Raw genomic sequence first — 27,312 nt, forward strand, 5'->3', positions numbered from 1 at the left:
ATCTTCAGCAAAATTTTCCTTGTGTGCGATATTAACGATACTGTTTTATAATTTCTGCATTCAGTTGGATCACCCTTCTTTAGAAGTGGTACAAATACGGATCTCTTCCAATCAGTTTGCCAGCTTCTTGGCTTAGATGAGTCAGTACTTCCAGCATTTCATCTGTTTGCTGAAAACATCTTAACTGGTATCCCGTCAATTCCTGGAGCCTTGTTTTATACCAATGCTTTCAGAGCAGCTTGGACTTCTTCCTTCAGTACCATCGGTTCTTGATCATATGGCAACTCCTGAAATAGTTGAATGTTGACCAATTCTTTTTGGTACAGAGACTCTGTGTATTCTTTCCATCTTCTTTCGATGCTTCCTGCGTCATTTAATATTTTCCCCATAGAATCCAATATTGCAACTCGAGGCTTTCATTTTTTCTTCAGTTCTTTCAGCTTAAGAAATGCCAAGCACGTTCCTCCCTTTTCGTCTTCTAACTCCAGGTCTTTGCACACTCCATTATAATACTTTGTTTTGTCTTCTTGAGCTGACCTTTGAAATCTTCTGTTCAGCTCTTTTACTTCATTTCTTCCATTTGCTTTAGCTACTCTCTGTTCAAGAACAACTTGCAGAGTTTCCTCTGACATCCATTTTGGTCTTTTCTTTCTTTCCTATCTTTTTAATGACCTCTTGCTTTCTTCATGTATGATGTCCTTTACGTCATTCCACAACTCGTCTGGTCTTCAGTCATTAATGAATATTTAGTGCATCAAATCTATTCTTGAGATGTTCTCTGAATTCAGGTGGGATATACTCAAGGTCGTACTTGGGCTCCTGTGGGTGCTCCTATACTCTTATAATAAACACCCTTTTTCTGCTGTAATCTAGCTCAAATTAATTAATCTTTGTAACCAACAGTCCTAATACACTTACCAAAAACAAGAATTCCTTTACAGAAAAATTATCAATTGGATAAAATTTAAAGGCATGCAAGGCAACCTAAAACATACTTCCTGAAAACAATGAGAGATGGAGGGAAAATTTTGGAAATAAAATGAATATGAGACTAGCAGTCAAATAGCAGGCTGATACTTTGAGAAGCTGAAGCAGATAAATACTATCTGAAATCAAAACTAACCAAAATATTAAAAAGGCAGAACCTTTCCGAAACAGATTTTACTTCAAAAGTGAAGCTGCTCTGGGGTCTTAAATGCTAACAAGCGGCCATCTAAGATGCATCAATTGGTCTCAACCCACCTGGAGCAAAGGAGAATGAAGAACACCAAGGTCACACGATAACTAAGAGCCCAAGAGACAGAAAGGGCCACATGAACCAGAGACTTACGTCATCCTGAAACCAGAAGAACTAGTTGGTGCCCGGCCACAACCGATGCCTGCCCTGACAGGGAGCACAACAGAGAACCCCTGAGGGAGCAGGAGATCAGTGGGATGCAGACCCCAAATTCTCATAAAAAGACCAGACTTAATGGTCTGACTGAGACTAGAGGAATCCCGGCGGTCATGGTCCCCAAACCTTCTCTTGGCACAGGACAGGAACCATTCCCGAAGACAACTCATCAGACATGAAAGGGACTGGACAGTGGTAGGAGAGAGATGCTGATGAAGAGTGAGCTACTTGTATCAGGTGGACACTTGAGACTGTGTTGGCATCTCCTGTCTGGTGGGGGATGGGAGGATAGAGAGAGTTGGAAGCTGGCAAAATTGTCACGAAAGGAGAGACTGGAAGGGCTGACTCATTAGGGGGAGAGCAAGTGGGAGTACGGAGTAAGGTGTATACAAACTTATATGTGACAGTTTGACTTGATTTGTAAACGTTCACTTGAAGCTAAATAGAAGTTAATAAAAAAAAAAAAAGGAAGCCGCTGATTTACTCTGAAATGCAACAAAAATATGATAGCTTAATTGTGGACGGAGAAACGGTTGCATTGATGGATAGATATGTGATAAAACAAGCACAGTAAAATGCTAATGGGTAGAATCTAAATGTTTGGTATAAAGGCGTCTATTATAAAATTTAACTTCATACATGTTTTAAATTTTTCAAAATAAAATGCTGGGGAGAAAACGAAGCTGCTGACACCATAATCCTTAAAGTACATCACCTCATATAAAGAGATCTGCCTGCACTGTAAGTGGTAACCATCTTAATAAGCATGGAGTTTGCAATACTTACTGAAAACAATAAATGCTTTAAATTGGTACATGCAGGCCAGTTGTCTCGGCTCTCCCCACTTGTTACCACCCCAGAGACCCAGGCAGGGTTTCCTAGGCTCCCTGTGGTCATGTTTTGGTTTCTCCTTAGAGATGCAACCTAAACATCTGATTTCCTTTTATATGAATTTCTGGAAAGCTGCTTTTTTTTAAATTATAAGATACAAATTTGCTCAAACATGAAGCAATCTTTCTCCTAGGATTTCTACAATTTCCAATTCTTTATTCTTGGTCAGAATAAAGTCCAAACAAGCAGTTGCCTTTTATTTCTGTCTCTACCCACTGATGAGATGAATGAATGATGTATTCTAATGCTCTTTGATCCACTAAGGCCTTTTTTTAAACTGTCCCTTTAGGAAATTATTAAGGATCTAACTGTAAAAATGCTTATCACAGCCATTGTTATAATAGGGAAAAACGGGAAACAACTAAACAAAATACTGGTTATATAAATTGTAGACTACATATAATGCAGTATTTCTTGAGTCACTGAAGATGTTACAGACTAATATTTCTTGGCATGGAAAACTATATACAAGACAGTGAGTAGAAAATGGTGATTTTCAAGGCATTATTACAACATGGCCTTAGACACATACCGTGTCTGAAAGGATTTATGCCAAGATGCTATAGTAGTTATCTCTTAACTAGTTTGAAATTTGAGATAGGCCCCACTGAGCACCTAGAGCCATCCTCCCAGCCTTGGAAAAGGAAAAAGTTTGCAACCGGGGGAAAAGATAATCTGCCAGCTCCACTAACCAGGACAGCACAGGACAGAAGCAGCTTCTATCCAGGCATAAACAACCCATGGACTCTGAGTACCTTTCTCCTCTATATGGATCTGTGTGGGCCTATTTCAGGAGAATAGGCCCTTGATGGCAGACTACAACTGTTTCAGCTGTGCAGTGGAGAGGTGGGCATTTGATGTTTCACACTGCTTTGCCTATTGAACAGGGTCCTCACGTACCCACATCAGGGGCATAAGGACTGGTGGCTCCACTCAGGTCACCCAGCCACCCATGATAGGGGTCCAAGGATAATTGGTGCCTCCCAGTCCTTACAACCAAAAACACTGGGTGCCCATGGTCCATCTGCAGAATCCACCCACCTGTATGTACACTCTAGGGAACAGGGACACGCTTTTCTCAGAGACACTTAGGGGACAATTCTCAGTTCCCTGCCTTGTTCAGAGTGTAACCCTCTGCTGCAACCAGATACCAGTACCTACACCAATCACCCCTGCCCCTCCAAGACTGTAGGACAGAGCATGTACCACACACTTGATGATCAGCTACCTGAACACCTGAACTGAACTAATACAAGAAAAGTGAATGGACTCCTAGACTGATATATTTGATAACAGCTTTTGCCATCTGGGGACAGGACGTCAGAGCTCCAACGGCAAAAATGATAAAGCTAGCTCACTCAAGCAACCCATTTGGGCATATCAAAACAAAACAAAGCAAGAAGCTACGACACAGTAAGCAAACATAAAATAAACTAATACGATAACTTATAGATGACTCAGAGACAACCGTCAATATCAATTCACATGAAGAAACAGACCATGATCGCCTCAACAAGCTCTCAAAACAAAGAATCAAGGGATCTTCTAGATGAAGGTGCATTTCCGGAATTACCAGAGGCAGAATACAAAAGATTAATATACAGAACCCTTCAAGACATCAGGAAGGAAATGAGGCAACATGCAGAACAAACCAAGGAACACACAGATAAAGCAACCGAAGAAATTAAAAAGATTGTCAAGGAACATAATGAAAAACTTAATAAGCTGGAAAAATCCACAGGCAAATAGCAATCAGAAATTCAGAAGATTAACAATAAAATTATAAAAGTAGGCAACTCAATAGAAAGGCAGAGGAGAATAATTGAGCAAGTGGAAGACAGAATTTCTGAACTTGAAGATAAAGCATCGGGCATCAATATATTTGAAGCAAAGTCAGATAAAAGAATTAAAAAAAATGAAGAAACCTTAAGAATCACGTGGGACTTTATGAAGAGAAATAACCTACGAGTGACTGGAGTACCAGAACAGGGAGGGATAACAGGAAATACAAAGAGAATTGTTGAAGATTTGTTGGCAGAAAACTTCCCTGATATCGTGAAAGATGAGAAGATACCTAACAAAGATGCTCATCAAATTCCACATAAGGTAGATTTTAAAAAGAAGGTCACCAAGACATATTATAATCAAACTTTCCAAAACCAAAGATAAAGAGAGAATTTTAAGAGTAGCTAGGGATAAATAAAAGACACCTCCAAAGGAGAGTCAATAAGAATAAACTCAGACTACTCAGCAGAAACCACGCAGGCAAGAAGGCAGTAGGATGACTTATATAAAAAATTGAAGGAAAAAAACTGCCCGCCAAGAACCATATATCCAGCAAAACTGTCTCTCAAACATGAAGGTGAAATTAGGACATTTCCAGATAAACAGAAGTTCAGGGAATTCGTAAAAACCAAACCAAAACTACAAGAAATACTAAAGGGAGTTCTTTGGTTAGAAAATCAATAATATCAGGTATCATTCTAAGACTAGAACACTGGGCAGAGCAATCAGAAGTCAACCCAGACAGGGAAATCACAAAAATAAATCCAGATTTAAAAAAAACGCTCAAAACAGGGAAACAGTGATGTTATTATGTAAAAGAAGACAACATTAAAATAATAAAGAGGAACTAAGAAATGTAGTTATAGATCTTCCATATGGAGAGGAAGACAAGGTGATACAAAGAAATAAAATTTAGGTTTAAATTTAGAAAAATAAGGGTAAATAATAAGGTATCCACAAAGGAGACAACTATCCTACACATCAAAATAAAATACAAGAAAAAAATAGAGACTCAGCAGAAATAAAATCAACAACAACCAATATGAGGAAAGGACAATATATAAAGATAATCTACTCAGCACAAAAAACTAAGTAGGAAAAAGAAGCTATCAACAACACACAAAAAAAGACATCAAAATGATAGCACTAAATTCATACCTATCCAGAATTATGCTAAATGTAAATGGACTAAATGCACCAATAAAGAGACAGAGAGTGGAAGAATGGATTTAAAAAACACCATCTGTCTATATGCTCCCTATAAGAGACACACCTTAGACTTAGAGACACAAACTAAAACTTAAAGGATGAAAAAAAATATATCAAGCAAACAACAATCAAAAAGGAGCAGGAGTGGCAATATTAATTTCTGACAAAATAGACTTTAAAGTTAAATCCATCATAAAGGATGGGGAAGGACACCACATAACGATTAAAGGAAAAATATACCGAGAGGGAGAAACCCTGGTGGCATAGTGGCTAAGTGCTACGGCTGCTAACCAAAAGGTCAGCAGTTTGAATCTGCCAGGCACTCCTTGGAAACTCTATGGGGCAGTTCTACTCTGTCCTATATGGTTGCTATGAGTCAGAATTCACTCGACGGCAATGAGTTTGGTTAGGTTTGGCATACCAAGAGGATAAAACCATATTAAATATTTATGCACTCAATGACAGGGCAGCAAGATACATAAAACAAACTCTATCAGCATTGAAAAGTGAGATAGACAGCTCCATAATAATAGTAGGAGACTTCAACACGCCACTTTCGGTGAACGACAGGACTTCCAGAAAGAAGCTCAATAAAGACGCAGAAGATCTAAATGCCAAAATCAACCACCTTGACCTATACACAACACTCCACCCAAAAGCAGCCAAGTATATTTTCTTCTCTAGTGCACATGGAACACTGAAATATTACAAACCATCTTCTCTGACCATAAGGCCATAAAAGTATAAATCAAGAACAGAAAAAGCAGGGAAAAGAAATCAAACACTTGGAAACTGAACAATACCCTGCTCAAAAAAGACTGGATTATAGAAGACATTAAGGAGGGAATAAACAAATTCATAGAATCCAATGAGAATGAAAACACTATCAGAAACTCTGGGACACAGAGAAAGCAGTGCTCAGAAGTCAATTTATATCAGTAAATTCAGAAATACAAAAAAAAAAAAAAAAAGAAAGGGCCAAAATTCAAAGAATTATCCCTATGACTTGAACAAATAGAGAGCAACAAAAGAAACCCTCAGGCACCAGAAGAAAGCAAATAATAAAAATTAGAGCAGAACTAAATGAAATAGAAAGACAATGGAAAGAATTAACAAGACCAAAAACCGGTTCCTTGAAAAAACTAACAAAATTGATAAACCATTAGCCAAAGTGACATAAGGAAAACAGCAGAGGACGCAAATAACCAGAAAAAGAAAGGAGATGGGCGATATTACAACGGACTCAACTGAAATTAAAAGAATCATATCAGATTACTATGAAAAATTGTACTCTAACATATTTGAAAACCTGGAAGAAATGGATGAATTCCTAGAAACACACTACCTACCTAAACTAACACAAACAGAGGTTGAACAACTGAATAGACCCACAACAAAAGACAACATTGAAAAGGTAATCAAAAAAACTCCCAACGAAACAAAGCCCTGCCCTGGAAGGCCTCACTGCAGAGTTCTACCAAACTTTCAGATAACAGTTAACACCACTACTATTAAAGGTATTTCAGAGCATAGAAAAGGACAGAATACTCCCAAACTCATTCTATGAGGCCAGCATATCCCTGATACCAAAACCAGGTAAATACACCACAAAAAAAGAAAATTACACACTTATATCCCTCATGAGGAAACCCTGGTGGCATAGTGGTAAGTGCTACGGCTGCTAACCAAGAGGTTGGCAGTTTGAATCCGCCAGGCGCTACTTGGTAATTCTACGGGGCAGTTCTTCTCTGTCCTGTGGGGTTGCTATGAGTCGGAATCGACTCAACAGCACTGGGTTTTGTTTGTTTGTTTTTTAATCTCTCATGAACTTAGATGCAAAAATCCTCAACAGAATTCTAGCCAATAGAATTCAACAACATATCAAAAAAAATAATTCACCATTACCAAGTGGGATTCATACCAGGTATGCAGGGATGGTTCAACATTAGAAAAACCATTAACGTAATCCATCATATAAATAAAACCAAAGACAAGAATCACATGATTTTATCAATTGATGAAGAAAAGGTATTTGACAAAGTTCAACACCCATTCAAGATTAAAACTCTCAGCAAAATAGGAATAAAAGGAAAATTCCTCAACATGATAATGGGCATTTATACAAAGCCAATAGCCAACATCATCCTAAATGGAGAGAGCCTGAAAGGAGTCCCCTCGAGATCGGACACTAGACAAGGGTGCCCTTTATCACCACTCTTATTCAACATTGTGCTGGAGGTCCTTGCCAGTGCAATTAGGCTAGATAAAGAAATAAAGGGCATCTAGACTGGCAAGGAAGAAATAAAAGTATCTCTACTTGCAGATGACATAATCTTATACACAGAAAACCCTAAGGAATCCTCAAGAAAACTACTGAAACTAATAGAAGAGTTCAGCAAAGGATCAGGATACAAGATAAACATACAAAATTCGGTTGGATTCCTCTACACCCACGAAAAGAACATCGAAGAGGAAATCACCAAATCAATACCATTTACAGTAGCCCCCAAGATGATAAAATACTTACGAATAAATCTTACCAGAGATGTAAAAGACTTATACAAAGAAAACTACAAAACACTTCTGCAAGAAACCAAAAGAGATGTACACAAGTGGAAAAACATACCTTGCTCATGGATAGGAAGACTTAACATTATAAAAATGTCTATTCTACCAAAAGCGATCAATACATTTAATGCAAATCCAATCCTAATTCCAACGACATTTTTTAAGGAAATGGAGAAACAAATCACCAACTTCATACAGAAGATAAAGAGGCCCCAGATAAGTAAAGCATTACTGAAAAAGAAAAACAAAGTGGGAGGACTCACTCTACCTGATTTTAGAACCTATTATACCGCCACAGTAGTCAAAACGGCCTGGTACTGGTTCAACGACAGATACATAGACCAATGGAACAGAATTGAGAATCCAGACATAAATCCACCCACATATGAGCAGCTCATACTTGACAAAGGCCCCAAAGCAGTTAAATGGGGGAAAAAGAGAGTCTCTTTAACAAACGGTGCTGGCATAACTGGATAGCCATCTGCAAAAAAATGAAACAAGACCCATACCTCACACCATGCACTAAAACTAACTCAAAATGGATCAAAGACCTAGATATAAAATCTAAAACAATAAAGATCATGGAAGAAAAAATAGGGGCAACACCAGGAGCCCAAATACATGGCATAAACAGTATATAAAACATTACTAACGATGCAGAAGAAAAACTAGATAACTGGGAGCTCCTAAAAATCAACACCTATGCTCATCCAAAGACTTCACCAAAAGAGTAAAAAGATTATCTACAGCCTGGGAAAAAGTTTTTGGCGATGACATTTCCGATCAGCATCTGATCTCTAAAATCTATATGATACTGTAAAAAACTCAAGCACAAAAAGACAAATAACCCAATTAAAAAATGGGCAAAAGATATGAACAGACACTTCACTAAAGAAGACACTCAAGTAGCTAACAGATACATGAGGAAATGCTCATGATCATTAGCTATTAGACAAATGCAGATCAAAACTACACTGAGATTCCATCTCACTCCAACAAGGCTGGCATTAATCCAAAAAACATAAAATAATAAATGTTGGAGAGGTTGTGGAGAGACTGGAACACTTATACACTGCTGGTAGGAATGTAAAATGGTACAACCACTTTGGAAATCGATTTGACACTTCCTTAAGCTAGAAATAGAACTACCATATGATCCAGCAGTCCTACTCCTTGGAATATATCCTAGAGAAATAAGAGCCTTTACACCAACAGATATATGCACGCCCATGTCCACTGCAGCCCTGTTTACAACAGCAAAAAGAAGCAACCAAGGCACCTATCAACGGATGAATGGATAAATAAATCATGGTATATTCACACAATGGGATACTATGCATCGATAAAGAACAGTGATGAATCTGTGAAACATTTCATAACACGGAGGAATCTGGAAGGCGTTATGCTGAGTGAAATTCGTAAGCTGAAAAAGGACAAATATTGTATTAGGCCACTATTATAAAAACTCAAGAAATAGTTTAAACAGAAAAGAAAATATTCTTTGATGGTTATGAGAGGGGTGAGGGAGGGAGGGAGGGAGGCAGACGGGTATTCACTAATTAGACAGCAGATAAGAACTATTTTAGGTGAAGGGAAAGACAACACACAATACGGGAGAAGTCAGCACAACTGGACTAAACAAAAAGCAAAGAAGTTTTCTGAATAAACTGAATGCTTCGAAGGCCAGCACAGCAGAGGCGGGGGTCTGGGGACCATAGTTTCAGGGGACATCTAAGTCAACTGACATAATAAAATCTATTACGGAAACATTCTGCATCCCACTTTGAAGAGTGGTGTCTGGGGCCTTAAACGCTAGCAAGTGGCCATCAAAGATGCATCAATTCATCTTAACCCACCTGGACCAAAGGAGAATGAAGAACACCAAGGACACGAGGTAATTACAAGCCCAGGAGACAGAAAGGACCACGTAAACCAGACACTACATGAGCCTGAGACCAGAAGAACTAGATGGTGCCCGGCTACAACCGATGGCTGCCCTGACAGGGAACACAACAGAAAACCCCTGAGGGAGGAGGACAGCAGTGGGATGCAGACCCCAAATTCTCGTAAAAAGACCAGACTTAATGGCCTGACTGAGACTGTAAGGACCCTGGTGGTCATGGCCCCGAGACCTTCTGTTGGCCCAGGACAGGAACCATTCCCAAAGCCAACTCTTCAGACAGGGACTGGACTGGACAATGAGATGGAGAGAGATGCTGGTGAGGCGTGAGCTCCTTGGATCAGGTGGATACTTGAGACAACGTTGACATCTCCTGTCTGGAGGGGAGATGAGAGGGTATATAGGGGGTTAGAAGCTGGTGGAATGGACAGGAAAAAATAGAGTGGAGGGAGGGAGCAGGCTGTCTCATTAGGGGGGAGAGCACTTGGGAGTATGTAGCAAGGTGTATATAAGTTTTTGTGTGACAGACTGACTTGATTCGTAAACTTTCACTTAAAACACAATAAAAATAGGGAAAAAAAAAAAGATTAAGGGTTCAAGGATATGTGACTACGGGAGTAATGCTAATACTAAATAAGAAAAGCCAGAAAAGAAACTTCATTAGAAAAGAGAAGGTGCAGCGCCATGAATCACTTAATATGGCCCTTCTAGCCATAGCCTTTGTGACTCCCACAAGATAAATGGGCGGGACTATGTAAATAAAGCCTTTGGCCCACCAAGGGGATCAGACAGCCTGCTGAGAATGTATTTAAGGTGCAAAGAACCCCTGTGGAATACAAGCAGCAGAGAAACAGCAGCAGCAGAACCAGGGAACAGGCGCGAGAGGGTGCAGTAGGCTTCCTAGCAAGGTGGCTACAGTGGGTATGCTAACCCATGGATTAAAAGAGCTGAATGCCTTTGGGCAGGAGGCTCTCTGGTGGAGTGTGGTACCTCCAGCCACTTGCTGACAGAGCTAGGCTTGCCAAGCCACAAAGCTAGGAGCTGAATGCCTTTAGGCAGAGGCTTACTGGCACAGTGGGGTGCCTCTGGGCGCTTATCAGTGGAGCTAAAGAGCTTTGTAACACTTGCCAGAACAGGGCAGAGGCTGGCCCGAGGGCTCAAGGGGCAGGGAGAGGCCTGCCTGCGGGCACAGTCGAGAAGCTGTCCTGACCTATGAACTGTATCGTGAGTTGTTCCTAATCCTGAATTATAACCTGTTACTTCCCTAATAAACCCCACAATCCTGAGTATTGTCTGTGAGTTCTGTGTGGCCACTGCAAAGAATTATTGAACCCAGCAGAGAAGTAGAGAGTGCTGTGGCAGGGATGGCTGGTGTCAGAATTAGTTAAAAGGTTGGAAACAGGAGGCAAGTTCTGACCTCCACCTCTTAGGAATCAGCCTTGGGCTGGTGTTGATGATGATTCTCTCACCCCCTTGTGAAGTTAGAGGAGGTCTGACGCTCCCATCACACCATTTTTACAGAATAGACAATAAGTTAGGTTTCAGTCTTCAGCTGCACTGTCCAACATAGCGTCACTAGTCAAATATGCCTATTTAAATTTAAATTAATTAAAATTTAAAATTTCTCAGTCACACTAACCATATTTCAAATGCTTAACAGCCACAGGTGGTTATGGCTACCGTATTGGACAGAACACATTACAGAACATTTCCATCATCACAGAAAGCTCTATTGGACAGTGCTGATTCATAAAATTTGAGTTGATAGCAGAACTTCCCATCAGTAGAATGTCTGACTAGTTAAAGTCGAGAGACATCCAGAATTCAAGCAAATGTCATTACAATATCCCTGATACTGGATTCCTGTGAAGTTCAAACACCTTTAGAAGAAATGCAAAACCCAACCAAGTAATCATTCTAAGCAGTAGCTGCAAATTTCTGTGACTATAATGAATTAGATACTACATATAACTTGATTCCAAGGTCCTGGGATACATGAACACTCCTCCACTTGATGGGATGATGTTGCTGACATAGCAACTATAAATAGAATTTGAAGAGTCCCAGTGAGGTCCCCAACAAGAATCTGGTCGGCATCCTGGCCACAACGTTTGGTAACTTCAAACATGCTGGCAAGGTCAAATATTACATGCCATCATACAATAGTTTTCTTAATGACTGATGAAGTGGTATCTGCAGCTCTAAATCTCGCCCAGAAGTGAAAACTCTCTCATCAAATGTAACCACAATTAACTGGAGCGATGACAGCCTTCCTTAATGGTAAGCATCTTTCAATTACAGAGAGATCTGGAGTTAAGTATACAAATGTTTAAGAGTATTAAAGTTTTTGTTTTAAGAAAACTATGCAAAATTTTATCTTTTACATACTTGTAAAATTTAAGAGAATCTGGCCTGTAAGAACGACTGATTTATAGCTCAAATTTAAAATGTGTAATTGTGTAATAGATTTAAACTTGTGATTTAACACTGGCATCTTCTAAATTCATAAACAATATTAAACATCACAAGGACTTTAAGGTCACTGCATTTATAAATTCAGTTTAATATATTTATAAGGATGATTTAGTACTTGGGAGTTTACTAATTCGAATGATGTACTTAAGAAAATTGAATGCATTAAATTTATAAACACAGTTTAAATTTTAAGAGTATTTAACATTTTATAAGATTGAAACATATGAAACTGCTATTTTTATAGGTCAGAAATGGTCATATGTCAGCAATTTCATATGGTTCAACATTTAATACGAAGGTCCCTTAAAAGCGACAAAATTTTCTAAACTTATAAAGACGTTAATAAGATTTATATTGATTTATAAGCTCAACTTAAAAGCTTAAGTAAAAACTAAGTTTAAATTTCCTTCAAAACATCAAATATTAATTTTAAAAATCAAAATAAACTTCTGAACAGTCATTTCCATACTTAAAAGTCACACTTGATGACATTAAACGCAGAGACACACATATACACACATATCTAAGAGATTCAAAAGCAGTTAAAGATATGACCCTGGAGTTCAGTAGAAAGATTGGGATATTCTCAAATCTATTCTTTAAAAAAAGTGGCAGCTGAAAGCAAGAAAAAAGGTAAGATCTGAGGTACTACAGAGAATGAGGGCCAAGAACCTCTGAGCCATTTACTTAACACATTTGTTTCCTACAGGTTGATACCCTAGAAGGATTCCTTCAACAATTACTGGATACCTAAACAAAAAGTGGTGTCTGTGTGGCTGGGGGGGGGGGGGGGGGATGGAATATTATTCAGCCATAAACAGAAATGACGTTCTGATATATACTATTACAGGGATGACCTTGAAAACATTACACTAAGTCAATCAGTAAGACACAAAATGACAAATATTGTATGATCTCTCTTATATGAGATATCCAGAAAAAGGAAATGCATAGAGACAAAAGTTTTATAAGCAGTTATCGGAAGCTGGGAGCAGAGGGCAATGGAGAGTTACTGCTTAAGGTGCACCCAGTTATTTGAGGTAATGAAAAACTTTTGGGAATAGATAGTGGTGATGGCACAACATGGTGAATGTAATTAATGTCACTTGAATTGTATACTTAAAAGTGGTTCTTATGTGCCATAGAGCTGATTCCAACTTACAGCGACCCTGCAGGACAGAACAGAACTACCCCATAGGGTTTCCTAGCCTGTAATCTTTATGGGAGCAGATCGTCAGGTCTTTTCTCCAAAAAGCAGCTGGTGGATTCAAACAGCCTAACTTTTGGTTAGCAGTCAAGTGCTTAACCGTTGCACCACTGTATTATTTTTTACTACAATAATTTTTTTTTAATTGCTAGATACTCTAAAAAATCTAAGCCAATGTAGGACATGATATTAAGCATAATTTTAATACAAACAATCAAACTGGTTATTACAAGAAAGATGGAGAACAGAGAAGGAAGAGACAATTCCAACTCGTAGGGGCAGTATAAATGTCATCACAGAGGAAATGGCATACCTCAACAAGGTTCAGAAATCTAAGATCAAAACTGCCTGAGAAGCAAGCCTTCAAAATAATAGTGCCAACTAGCAAAGATGTCACCAATAGGGATTCCAGGCAGAAAAAACAGCATAAGCCAGTGTTTCTCAAACCTGCACTATTCACAGTATCTTTACAATTTCTGCCTTACTCTTCAACCACCTATACTACTAATGACCTAATTTTTTCTTTACACCAACTCAGTTTTTTTAATCTTGTATTTCATATATACCAAGGGATATATAGCATATAAGATGAAAATTTATTTACGCAACATCTAGCTTAAAAACACTAAAATAGCACAAATATCTTTGAAGCCCTCTATATACTACTCGAGCACTAATACAAATGAAGCCACTGTCAACTTCTGTAAGTCACATTTTATAATATTGCTGCAAAAATCCAGAAATTCAGTATTAAATAATTCATTTTAGAGATCCATATAAACCATTCTAACCAGAATTTCAAAATAGTTATGGCAGAGGTCTCAGTTACTAAAAGTTTAAAACATTCACATTCTGAACGCTGAGCCTACAATTCATGTGATATGTAGTATACAGTATATGACCACAATGCTTTTTTAATTATATTAGCCTAGCCTATGCAATAATATCTGTAAAAACACTAGCTCGGTGTGTACTTCATATTAAAATAAATATATAACTATTCAAACCCTGGTGGCATAGTGGTTAAGTGCTCCGGCTGCTAACCAAAGGGTCGGCAGTTCAGATCCGCCAGGCGCTCCTTGGAAACTCTATGGGGCAGTTCTACTCTGTCCTATAGGGTCGCTATGAGTTGGAATCGACTCGACGGCACTGGGTATTTGGATTATTGATAGACATTTGGGTAATTTCCAACTTTTAGTTTGAATAAACCAAAACCAAACCAAACCCAGTGCCGTCGAGCCGATTCCAACTCATAGCGACCCTATAGGACAGAGTAGAACTGCCCCATAGAGTTTCCAAGGAGCGCCTGGCGGATCTGAACTGCCGACCCTTTGGTTAGCAGCCGGAGCACTTAACCACTATGCCACCAGGGTTTCCCTATCAATAAGAGGCTGGATAAATTGTAGTACATCCAGCCAAAAGAACACCATTTAGCAATGAGAATGAACAAAATACAACTACACACAACAACGTGGATCAGTATCACAACCATAAAATTTAAGAGTTACTGGTTTCCATTTTATGACTCCATTTATATAAAGTTCAAAAACGGCAAATCCAAACTACTGTGTTAGAGGTCAAGGTAGTTGATTATCCCGATGGAAGGCGACACTGGAAAAACACATGAAGGGGACTTCTGGGGTGCCTGTAATGTGACTAAATACTAATAAGATAGATGTGTTCACTTTGTCAAAATTCATATGCTGTACACTTATGATTTGTACACTTATTTATGTAATAAATTATGTAATAGGTTGATAAAGTTTAGTTAAAAAGTATATAAAAACATTTATAACTATAGAAACAAGTTTTCTATTCATGTTCCACCCCAAATACCTCAGGACCATCACTGCTGTGTGTGTGTGCACTACCCCTTGGGAAACACTAACATATCAAAGAATGAGGAACGGGAGGGCAAGACATGTTCCAAGAATGGCAATAATTCTGGTATGTAGTTAAAGTATACAGTAGGTGTCAAGGAAACAACAGATAGGCCTAGAAAGGCTGGTTAAGATAAACCCTGAAGATCCTTAACTGTCCTACCAAGGAAACGGTATAATGTATTCAGTAGGCAACGGGCCTAACACATGCTAATAATACAGATGTAAGACTATTTACCTACCATAAAGTTTTCAGCCCTTTCCCCTAAATTTCTTCAAAAACATTCCAGCAATACCTCCATTCCCCAGCCTTCCATTTCCATTTCCAATGTGCAGGGACTTCAGCAAGAGCAATACTCCCAGCCTCCCCTCTACCTTCACACATTCACTATTTCTAATGGGAGGAAAAGTGAGTGACTTATCCAGTTAGTGAATTCTGAGAGAAGGCACCAAGCACCTGGGGTCATACCTTGCTCTCTCTTTAGAACGTACCTGCTCCAGAGAGGTTATCAATCTAGTTTCTCTACACCATGTGTCAGGCTTCTTGGAGCTGGCTCTGCTTGTCACTGAGTCTATCTAATTCAGGGTAAATATTAGGAAGTCCGAATCTAAGCCATGTTCCCCAACCAGGTTTATCAGTAATACAGCTGACATTTTCATCTCCACCTATCCTGTATCCTGTGTCTTCTTAACTGATTCTAAACTTAGATGCTGGGATACTGATGTGATTAAATATTACCCTTAAAGCCCAACAAACAGACTATTAATGGAGGGAGGGCGATTACTACTTTATGCCAAATGACTGGCTCTACTTAAGATCCTTTGATTTGGTTTGAAGCTGAAATTAACATACTAAAATCTGTTGACTAGCAGAAGTTATCTCCATAATAAGGAAATAAAACCAAAAGGAGTAATACTTGCTTAGCACTTCAGCTAAGTGCTCCATAAAGTATCTCTACTGACTACAACAGCACTCCATTTCTCTGTAGCCTAAAAACAGATGACTTAATTTATTCCTAGATATTTTTATTAGGTAACGTAGTATAGATGGCTCTTTAGTAGTAACTTCCTGACATAAAGAAGTCTATTTTGAAAAGATCCTGGTCATCTCAAAATGATACGTGCAATCTAAGCATGATACCAAATAACCATAGAGATTATTAATCCATCAGGGTTCCTTGTTCACTCACAATCTAACAAGCGTTTGCTTACAGCCCAGTAGTGAACTCTCCATGTTATTCCTTCTCGTGTTTTCCTCCTTTCTCCTCCGACCTTGGGTCTTCCACATTCTTCCTCCTCCTCTTCCCAGCACTGTCTTCTCCCACAAGTCAAACGGAAAAATTCACTCACAAAAGAACACACTGGTCTCTTTCAACCATGCATTATATTTTCTTAAATTACAAATTTTATTTTGACACTATCATATACTTTATAATTTCTTCAATAAATACAATATGAACTAATGTTTTAGCCATATGCCACAGTATTTGATCACGATCAATTTAATCACAAAAGCTTTGAAGGTTGGCATGATAAAGAAAGTAACTTGATGAACATTAAGTAAATAATTTTCTACCAAGGAACATCACCAAGGGTGGCAACAAATTACAGGGGAAGGAGCACAGGCTCTGGGGTAATACAGACCAGAGCTGGAGTGCTGTCTCTTTCATTTCATAGTTGTATGACCTTAGATAAATTAACTTCTCTGACCATCCACTTCCTCACCTATAATTACAAATAGTATCTTCTATTTCTTAGGACTGTTTTGAGAAAATGTCCATAAAGCCTTAGCATTGTGCCTGGTATGTCTTACTCAAATTAAAACTCTTCCTGTTTCTACTATCACTAGAATTCCTAGCAAGGAACTCAAAGTATACTAAGTATTGCACCATAACTACCAAAATAAGCCATAGTTTTGCCAAACGTTGTTAAGTCATAAGGCAGGTCACTTACTTGTGCAAATAACCTTTGCTGCAGAAATGCCTCAGCTCTTACAGGCTTCAGGATGCCTTCCTGGGGAACATTTACAAGAGGTTAACTCAGCTTTTTTCATTCTTGAAAACATCTACCAAAGCTTCAGGTAGATGTTAAATTATTTTTTAAAGAATGGCGTGAGAAAATGACATTATAAACAAGTAAACAAAACATTTAGTAGGATTCTTAATCAGATACTCTTTTGCTCTGAACCAGAAAAGTTTATTTACGACCTCTGTAAAAACTGCCGTTGAACAGTTCTAGTGAAAACTACAATGAGGTTGAAACTGAAGTTACAAGTGGGAAAATGATGATCAGTAGGGAGGGGGCTGGATGTCAACAAGAGATTTTTCTCTTCTTTTTTTCATAACATTAAAATAGCTAAAACAACTAAATAAAATTTTAAAAACAGAAAAATCCAAAGTCAAGATGTAAAAATGTCACATACTTCATTGACATTTACTGTGAAGTATAGCCACAATGCTTCTTAGAAGTGAGGATGGTGAGACTTCATCTCATGTACTTTGGACATGCTATCAGGAGGGACCAGACCCTGGAGAAGGACATCATGCTTGCTAAAGTGGAAGGTCACTGAAAAAGAAGAAGACCTTCGACAAAATGCACTGACACAGTGGCTTGCTCAAACATAGCAAGGATTCCGAGGATGGTGCAGGACCAGGTAGTGTTTTGTTCTGTTGTACATAGGTTTGCTATGAATTGGAACTGACTCGACATCACCTAACAACAACAACAACATGATTTTTAACAACCTAAAACTGCATTCATAAGCAAGGTAAAAAAGAAATTGTATTTGCTCAAAAGTACATGGAGGATTTACTTAAAGTAAAAAGGAGAACTCAAAAGTAATCTGTCCCTCTCAAAACTTGCTCAGCAACATCAAATAATGAGAATATACATTCCTGGCTAGAAGTAATTAATTAAATCAACTCATAGGAGACCATGTGACACGTAAGAAACAGGTTTTGGTCAGTCAGCCCCCTTAAATGTCCACATTCCTTGGGATTCTGTCACCCCTCTTCTACTTTTATTCAGCCTCCACACTCCCATGGGATCTAATTTAGTCATATAGTTTTAAAGTATCACTTAATGCACTGGTAACTTCCAAAACTCTCAAATCCATCCTTTCCTCCTCATTCTAACTGCCAGCATCTTGGTTTAAGCCTTCATTATTTCTCACCTGTTCTGCTTCAGTGGCCTCCCCTAAGCTGAGCCCCCTATAGCCACCCTCACCCTTCTCCAATTCATTTGTAACACTGCAGCTGGAGTGGTTTCTCTCAATTGCAAACCCAATCTGACCACGTCTCTTCCTGGTTTAATTCCTTCAAGGGTTTCCAGTTGTGTAGCCCCTCAGCTGCTTCATTTTTCTTCACTCCATTTATCACCATCTGATGACTTGTTCCCTGTCTCCCCTGAGCTAGACAAGGACAGAGATTTTGTGCGCTATTATATGTTGCATAGTAAGCACTTAAACATGTACGAGTGAGTGAGTGAGTGAATGAATGAATGAATGAATGGAATGAGAACCCACAGGGCAAAGGCCTTCCTGTCTGCCACTGCCTACCTCTTTTCATTTCACACAGACCTCTACCAGTAATGAATTTAATTACTCAAACACAGATAAGTACTTTCATGTCCCCTTGCTTTGCCACATGTTGCTGTTCCCTTTGCCTGGAATGCACACTCTCCTCACCATCCAAGCAACCTGCCAAACTATCATCCGTATTGTAAAGCCTTTTACAGAAAGCTTCCCCTAATCCTTGATCCGCTATATAGAGTACATCATTCCTTCCTTTGTGCTACATCTGTACCTGTTTCTACAATGGCTCTAACCAAACTGTACTGGAACGTGTATCTCCCTTACTAGACTGTGAACTCCTTGGGGCCAAGGACTATTTATTCATCACTTTACCTTCACTGCCTAGCACAGTACCTGACATTAAGTAACCATAAATACTAAAAAATTTATCAGACCAGAACCAGTCATGAGATAAAAGAATCACAACCAATTCCATCTCCCAGGATAATGAAAGGGAAGAAGTGATATAAACAACACAAATCACCAAATGATCCCAAAATAACTGACAGTCATACCCACACCTTATTAGATACAAACTCTGGCTCCTTGCTCCATCATCTGCCTTCTCCTTAGGCTCAGCTCTGCTTCTGGCAACTTGAGGCCCAGCTAAGCAGTAGGAAGTAAAAGGGAGACCTGGGTTCCCCCGTGAATAATCTACTGAGTAGATCACTCTCTGAGGAAGCTTTTGATAGTCCATCTAACACAAGTTTTTGTGTTTCCTCATATTTTGATTCCAACTTTGAAATACCTGTACAGGACTAGATTTTATCACTAGCCACCTAAAACCCTGAACCAAAAACCAGAACCTCCTACACACAGTATCTTATGCCATAAATGGGTTACAGGTATGCCTGAGCTATTGCTGCCTTCAGTCTCTGGAGTAGCCACATAGATATCCCACATCAGTCACCTTCAGCCATTTGGGCAGCCTTGCTCATTACCCTAGTGTGCCTTACAAACATTATTATTTTTGTTCTCTGACTGCTGTAGACCAAGGCCCTTAAATCCAACCATAAGGGAAGCCTGCCCTATCTACTTAGTTCTAAGTCTTTGAACCTGTGTATAAATGTGTACAAATGAATAAACATAAAAGTACATGAAGCCATTTAGAAAAGATAAAAATTTTATACTCAATGACAGCTAATACAGTATCAAGTGAAGCCAAAGCCTTGATGTGATCTTGATTCCTCCCTTCCTCACCATTCAGTAACCAAGATGTGGAAAATTTACCTCTTAGTATTTTTTTTAATAGGTTGCCTATTTTCAATACCATGCCTTGGTTCAGAATTTCAGCATTTCCCATCTGGATAATAATCTCCTAATTGGTCTCCTGTCTCTGGACTCAGTGAAAATTGCGGCTATCATTTGAAGGGTTATGTGACAGGTACTGCATTAAACACTGGATTAGTTAACTCTACTTTTCAATTCTCACAGCCAACATTGAAAAGCAGAAATTACTGATGAGTGAACTGAAGCGCTGAGAGGTTAAATGACTTGCCCAAGATCACACAGCTGGAATTGTGGAGTGGAAATTCAAAATCAGGTCTAGCTCCCAGGTAACCTGCTCAACCTTCTTCAATTTGATCCTCAGTGTGACCTTTTAAAAGGTAAATTTAATCCTATTTTGCCCCACATGAAATCCTACGATGGCTCCCCATCACCATCGCGGTAAAATCTAACCTGCAGAAGCAAGACAAAACGCTCACCTCTCCATCCCCTGCCATTCTCACCCCCTCTGGCCATACTTAGCTCCCTCTCAGTTTCCTAATCTGTGTCTCAACTCTTTGCCTGTGAGCAAACTGTTTCTCTGGCAAGAATACTTTTCCCCTTTGGCAGGTTATTTCCAAAGCATGTACTTCAAGATTTACTCAAAACAATCCTTGCTCTGGAAAGCCTTCACCCTAACAAGCACATACCCAAAACTGGGTTAAGTGACCATGTTTTACAGTTATCAGCTAAGTTTCTTATCACACTGTATTATATCTTTGCCTTATGAGGCTATTTGTTCCTCAAGAGCAAATACTGTATCTTGCAATCTCTGTATTGCTAATAGAGTATGTAGTAGAGAAAACACTCAAATGTATGCAGAGTTGATGAATGAATTTTTAAGACGCAGTATACCTGAAGAACTTGGGCCTGAAGTTAATTTGATATGGTTTCAAATTCTAACCTGCCATGTATCAAACCTGCCAAACCTGCAGCAGACTTAAGCCTTTTCTTTTTTTTTCCCCTTCATCTGTAAAATGGAAGATAGCTGCATCTATCTCATAGTTAGGGGAAAAATAAAAGAAATAATGCATTTCGCACAATCCCTGGCACACAAAAAGTACACATTAAACATTAGCAACATTTTTTTTTCCAAAGTTTATTTGCCCTGAGAAAGCCACATCTCAGAAAAGAGCTTCGCCCAAAGCTTTCATCAGAGATTAGTTTCTTCAAAAAGTCGAAAGCCCAAAAATCTCATACAACCCTCCTTCATTCATAGACAAGGATCTTTCAGCATTCTGGTTACACAGAGCTGAGTAGCTACCACACCCAAATCAGTAACTAGTCTTTGCGGTTTATCGCTTCTTATGCAACCATCGGTTTACTCCCTCAAAGTTAAAGACCGTGCCCCTAAGCAGGAGGAAAGTAGCCCCACAGAAACCAGTCAACACTCTCCTCCAAGGCCCCATCACCTCTCCCTCCAGTCTTTCGCAAATGAGAAATACAGATCTGAGATCACCAAACTTAAAACCCCTAGGAGAACCATAACAAAATCTTTTCTACTCATACCAACGCTTTAGCCCCCAAAGTATTAATTCAAGATAGAGAACGAATTCCTGGCAGAAAGAGTCCAAAGAAAAGGATTCCCTTAACCCTTTCCCCAGTAAAAGTTCTTCAGGTCTACTGCCCTCAAATAGGGATCAAAATCCACCGTTCCACCCCGCCCCTTCTCGACAGAGTCCAGGGTCCCCTCTTCTCTCTCCAGAAAGAGAAGCGGTTCCGTACCTTCCGGGGCTAGGATTCCTTCCGCCCACCCAGGGCACCTCCCTCCCAACCTCGCCTGTGCCCTCCTGCAACACAGGCCCGGCCTGCTCCTTCGCCGCCAGCTCCCTCCACAGTCCCGCTACTCACCGCTTCTTGGGGATGGTGCCGGACTCCTGCGCAGCGGGAGTGGCCGTGGGCGCCGCCGTGGCCGCCGACACGGCTCTCCGCGCTTTGCACTCATTGGCACCCAGAGCATCCTGGGGCCGGCCCAGTAGATGGCCCGAGAGAACCCGCAGCCTCCGCCTGGCGCGGTCCTGGTCCTGATCCCGGTCCGCTGCAGAGCCGGGGCCCGCGCCTCTCCCGCCGGCTACAGCCACCGCCTCCGCCATGGCTTCCGCCATGGCTTCCGCCTTGTGCTGCCGCCCCGGACCGCTGGGCGCGGGTGAAAGGTCACTCAGAGAAGCGCCCGATGCGACCATTCGCTGCGGCGCATCCCGGCAGCCACCGCGGCGACTGGGCGGCGGGTGGCACGCGCCTGGAGCTTCACATCCTCTGCCCCCGCCCACCTCGTTCGCCCGCCCTCCGCGGCCACGCCTGTGGCCCCCGCGCACCTGCTAAGCAGGTGAGTTTGAGTCGTTCCCGAATTGGCCCAGCCTGAGTTGTCTGTACCAAGAGCCAAGCCACAACAGCCCCCGAGGTGTCCTAGTACCCTGGATGGTGTCCTTGGGTGTGGCTTGGGCCTCCAGAGGAACATTCGTGGGCAAACGCCTTGGGGCAGGAGGAATATGGGCAGTGCTCCTGAACCAGACAACGAAACCAGCAGCAAGCTGTGATTGAGATCCGAGAGCTCCACCTCTGCTTCCCCCTCCCTGTGGGGCCCTAAAGTGACTAAAAACTAACTCTTGTTGCCTGTGACCGTTACAGCAAATAGCTGCCATTTACTCATCGCCTACTTCGTGCCTGGCACTGTACTTAATGCTAGATCTCCATTTTACAGATGAGAAAACTGAGGCTCAGGGATATTAGCTTGCCCGAGGGCATGAGCATGGAAATAGCTAAAGCCTGGTTCCAATTTAGGTAATCTTTCCATTCCTGGATGCTGTGCCCTTCTATACCCTAATGGAAGTAGGGTTTTTTATTGTCATAGATAAAATAACCCCAACAACTGTTCTTAGGACTTCTCACTTACTTACAAATTGACTTCATTTTTGGAGGATGGAACTCAGTGAAATTAGGGACATCTCATAGAACACAACCATTTTCAGCCGGTGTCATGCTTAAGAATTACACAAAAACTGCTACCTATACTGGATATTGTCGTTCTCCATCATGGATGTCACTATCTTCCTAGATAAAAGAAAAATATTGGCAGAATCTGAAGAACACCACATTCCTAGGAGTAGATATTGACTCACTGACCTCTAGGATCCTATCGCCTTCTAAGATTGAGTTTATGCTTTTAGGTTGAACTTTCAAAGAGTCTCAGACTGGTTAAGAACTATCAATTAAAGGCTAGGCAAATTACCTTTGGAGGGCCAACTCCAGCCTGCAGCCTGTTTTTGTACAGCACTCAAGCTAAGAATGATTTTTGTATTTGTATAAAAAAAAAAAATACGGTTGTTTAAAAAAAAAAAGAATATGTAACACATCTTATGTGGTTCCGCAAAGCCTAAAATATATATTATCTGGCCATTTACAGATCTTTATGTCCTCTGAAATTCATGTGTATAAAGGGGTGCCAAGCCACATTGAAAACAACCCAAATGCCCAGCAATAGAGAAGTGATTATGTAAGTTATAGTACATCAATATGGGGAAGTATCTTTTCAGCTATTAAAATAATTTAATACAACTGTGGAAACTTAGGAAATGCTTATGAATTCGTGTTAAATGTAAAACAATGGCCATAACCTAGGCATTTTTGTACGTATCTCTTTACTCAACCTTTGCAACAAAACAATGACACCGATTTTATTATCCTTATTTCACAGATTAAGGCTCAAGGAGAATAAGAGGCTTTTCTGAAATAGCTGTGTATTATCTGAAATACGGTGTTTTCCATTTTATTGTCCTTATTTCACCCTTAGAGTTTTGGGACATTAACATTATGTGTTAAAACTTGCATAGGCTTTGTTTTATATGTAATTTGTTTTTTTCTATGAATTTTAAAATTAAACTTACTAAAACAAATTGTCACCCCAGGCTTAAACCCTACCTCTAGTTCTTAAAGATTGAGTTGTCGGAAGAATTTCAGAGATTGCTACCAGAGCTATCCCAGAACCCAAACCCAGTGCCCTCGAGTTGATTCCAACTCATAGCGACCCTAGAGGACAGAGTAGAGCTGCCCTATAGGAGCACCTGGTGGATTCGAACTGCCAACCCCTTGGTTAGCAGCCGTAGCACTTAACCACTATGCCACTATCAGATGGACCTTATTTCTGGAGTACAAGAACATGAGTCACATACAGACTTTCTTAGGTATCTGTAACTGAGAAAGAGAATCTTTCTTAGTGGCTTTGCATGATTAAATATGGAATCCTCCAAGCCACTAGTTCCTGACTTTTGTGTACTTTGGCCCTGTTTTTTGGTATATACCATGTACAGCACAGTAGAACCTATTCCTGGTTGGTGTTTTCAGGATTCAGCTGATGACTAGAAAAGCAGGTATGTACTACTACACATTTGATAACAGAGAAGAGAGATCCTGACTCCTTCTCCTTTACTTGATTTTGTCAATTAGAGGTGTTGTCACCTACTTAACAGTTTTAAGACCCACTGCTGGTACTGTATTTGAGAAGCCTTCAGATGCCAAGTATATAATCCTAGTGGTCTTCGTTTTGTCCTGCACAATCTGAAGAAAAGTACACTCATTTCCTCTGACTCGATACAACAGTCATCAAAACATATGAAGGTGGTTCAAATCAAGAATTAATGAGCCAAGGATTATTTCTAAATCCTGTTCCTTCAGTTCCTCTGGACATTACCTCTATTGCCTTATGCTTAACCTCCTCCTTTGTCTTTATAATCCAGTCTCGGATGTCACTGGTGAAATTGTTGCAGAAGGAAATAATGACAACACTCTGATCTAGAGCCACCAGTTACCAACCTTTGGATACAGCAGATCATCCTTTGCTTTTGTAAGAGTATAATCTCCTTATTCTTCCTGTGCTTCCCTGAATGGGGCAGAAAAAGCTCATTTTCCCCATCCCTTTTATGCTGCTCTGTTGCCTACCAGTGGCACCACTGTCATCCTGTTCCATCAGCCACAGGGTTATTTTCAGCCTTTTTCTCTTTTGCCTCTTACATCCAGTGCATCAACAGTACATTGTCCTCTGTGTCTCTTAGATCCAGTGTTTCCCTTAGAACTTATTGTCTGTGCTTCTCATTTATCATATACTGCCTTGATTTGTTAGTGAACTTTTATTTGCATGTATCTGTTTCTCCCAACAGGCCATAGGCTCCATGAAGGCAGAGTTCATGTCCTGTACAAGAATCTGAGTCTTACAAACACTTAGTTTATAAGTGACTCATAAATTTAAATTTGGAGAGACTTACTAGAGCTACATTATTCACAGGAATGATTTCCCCCTTTTCCCCCAGCTGGAAATGCCTACGTCATTAATATACAAAGTTATTTCATAGGACAGTGCTTTCCAATAGAATTTTCCACTATGACGGAAATGTTCTGTATTTGTGCAGTTCAATACACTCACTACTAGCCACATGTGGCTATTGAGTGCTTGAAATATAGCTAGTATGACTGAGAAACTGAATTTTTAATTTTATTTAATGTTAATTTAAATTTAAATAACCACATGTAGCTAATGATGACTGTATTGGATAGCACAGGTATAGAGTACGAATAAGTTACTGGTGCCTGGAAATGTCAACCCCCATCTTTCTTCCTCCACCACCAGGATAATCCATACCAAGATACAGAGAAGAGGCATATGCAGAAAAAAGATTTGTTTTTTATATACCGACCTAAGGACTGTAAATATATTTTATAATATAAATATATATAAATACGTGCTTAAATGTGGTCAAATACATGCTTAAATGTGGTCAATCTTCCAGGTACATTATGAGTTACATAGGCTTTTATGAGCCACCTTACAGACCTAACCATCAGAAGTAAAGTTCCTTTTTACATAATGTGCAATTAAAAGATAAGTCTTTGTGGAAGAAAAAATAGGGACAACGTTAGGAGCCCTAATACATGGCATAAACAGTATAGAAAACATTATAAAGAATGTAGAAGAAAAACTAGATAACTGGGAGCTCCTAAAAATCAAACACTTACGCTCATCCAAAGACTTCACCAAAAGAGTAAAAAGACTATCTACAGACTGGGAAAAAGTTTTTAGCTATGACATTTCTGATCTGCGCCTGATCTCTAAAATCTACATGATACTGCAAAAACTCAACTGCAAAAAAACAAATAACCCAATTAAAAAATGGGTACAAGATATGAATAGACACTTGACTAAAGAAAACATTCAGGTAGCTAACATATATGAGGAAATGTTCATGATCATTAGCCATTAGAGAAATGCAGATCAAAACTACAATGAAATTTCAACTCACTCCAACAAGGCTGGCATTAATCCAAAAAACCCAAAATAATAAATGTTGGAGAGGCTATGGAGAGACCGGAACACTTCTACACTGCTGATGGGAATGTCAAATGGTACAACCACTTTGCAAATCGATTTGGCGCTTCCTTAAAAAGCTAGAAATAGAACTACCATACGATCCAGCAATCCCACTCCTTGGAATATATCCTAGGGAAATAAGAGCCTTTACACGAACAGATATATGCACACCCATGTTTATTGCAGCACTGTTTACAATAGCAAAAAGATGAAAGCAGCCAAGGTGTCCATCAACGGATGAATGGATAAATAAATTATGGTATATTCACAATGAAATACTACGCACTGATAAAGAACAGTGAGGAATCTGTGAAACATTTCATAACAGGCAGGAACCTGGAAGGCATTATGCTGAGTGAAATTAGTTGCAAAAGGACAAATATTGTATAAGACCACTATTATAAGAACTTGAGAAATAGTTTAAACTGAGACAAAAACATTCTTTTGTGGTTATGAGAGGGGGGAGATAGAGGGGTGGGTGAGGGGTATTCACTAATTAGTAGAAAAGAACTACTTTAGGTGAAGGGAAAGACAGCACACAGTACAGGGGAGATCAGCACAATTGGACTAAACCAAACGCAAAGAAGTTTCCTGAATAAACTGAATGCTTCAAAGGCCAGCGTAGCAGGGGCAGGGGTCTGGGGACCATGGTTTCAGGGGACATCTAAGTCAATTGGCATAATAAAATCTATTAAGAAAACATTCTGCATCCCACTTTGAACAGTGGCGTCTGGGGTCTTAAACGCTAGCAAGCAGCCATCTAAGATGCATCGATTGGTCTCAACCCACCTAGATCAAAGGAGAATGAA

General features: G+C 39.8%; 1 protein-coding gene across 8 annotated transcripts in view; it reads right to left on the reverse strand.

Moving 5' to 3' along the window:
- The window catches only part of AGPS (alkylglycerone phosphate synthase), a 166,776-nt gene extending 144,511 nt beyond the window's left edge, over nucleotides 1-22,265 (reverse strand). For 2 of the 8 annotated variants that reach the window (XR_010322284.1, XM_003406201.4), the window contains exon 1: nucleotides 21,997-22,263. Coding sequence is in view for 4 of the 8 variants with exons in the window: in XM_003406201.4 (XP_003406249.3) it covers nucleotides 21,997-22,250 (254 nt within the window). In the remaining 4 variants the exon portion in view is untranslated. The other 6 variants (XM_064286963.1, XM_023542816.2, XM_064286962.1 and 3 more) reach the window with 6 other exon arrangements.
- Nucleotides 22,266-27,312: the final 5,047 nt, after the last annotated feature.

The sequence above is a fragment of the Loxodonta africana genome, chromosome 6 (assembly GCF_030014295.1).
Source record: "Loxodonta africana isolate mLoxAfr1 chromosome 6, mLoxAfr1.hap2, whole genome shotgun sequence".
In the NCBI taxonomy this organism is placed as follows: domain Eukaryota; kingdom Metazoa; phylum Chordata; class Mammalia; order Proboscidea; family Elephantidae; genus Loxodonta; species Loxodonta africana.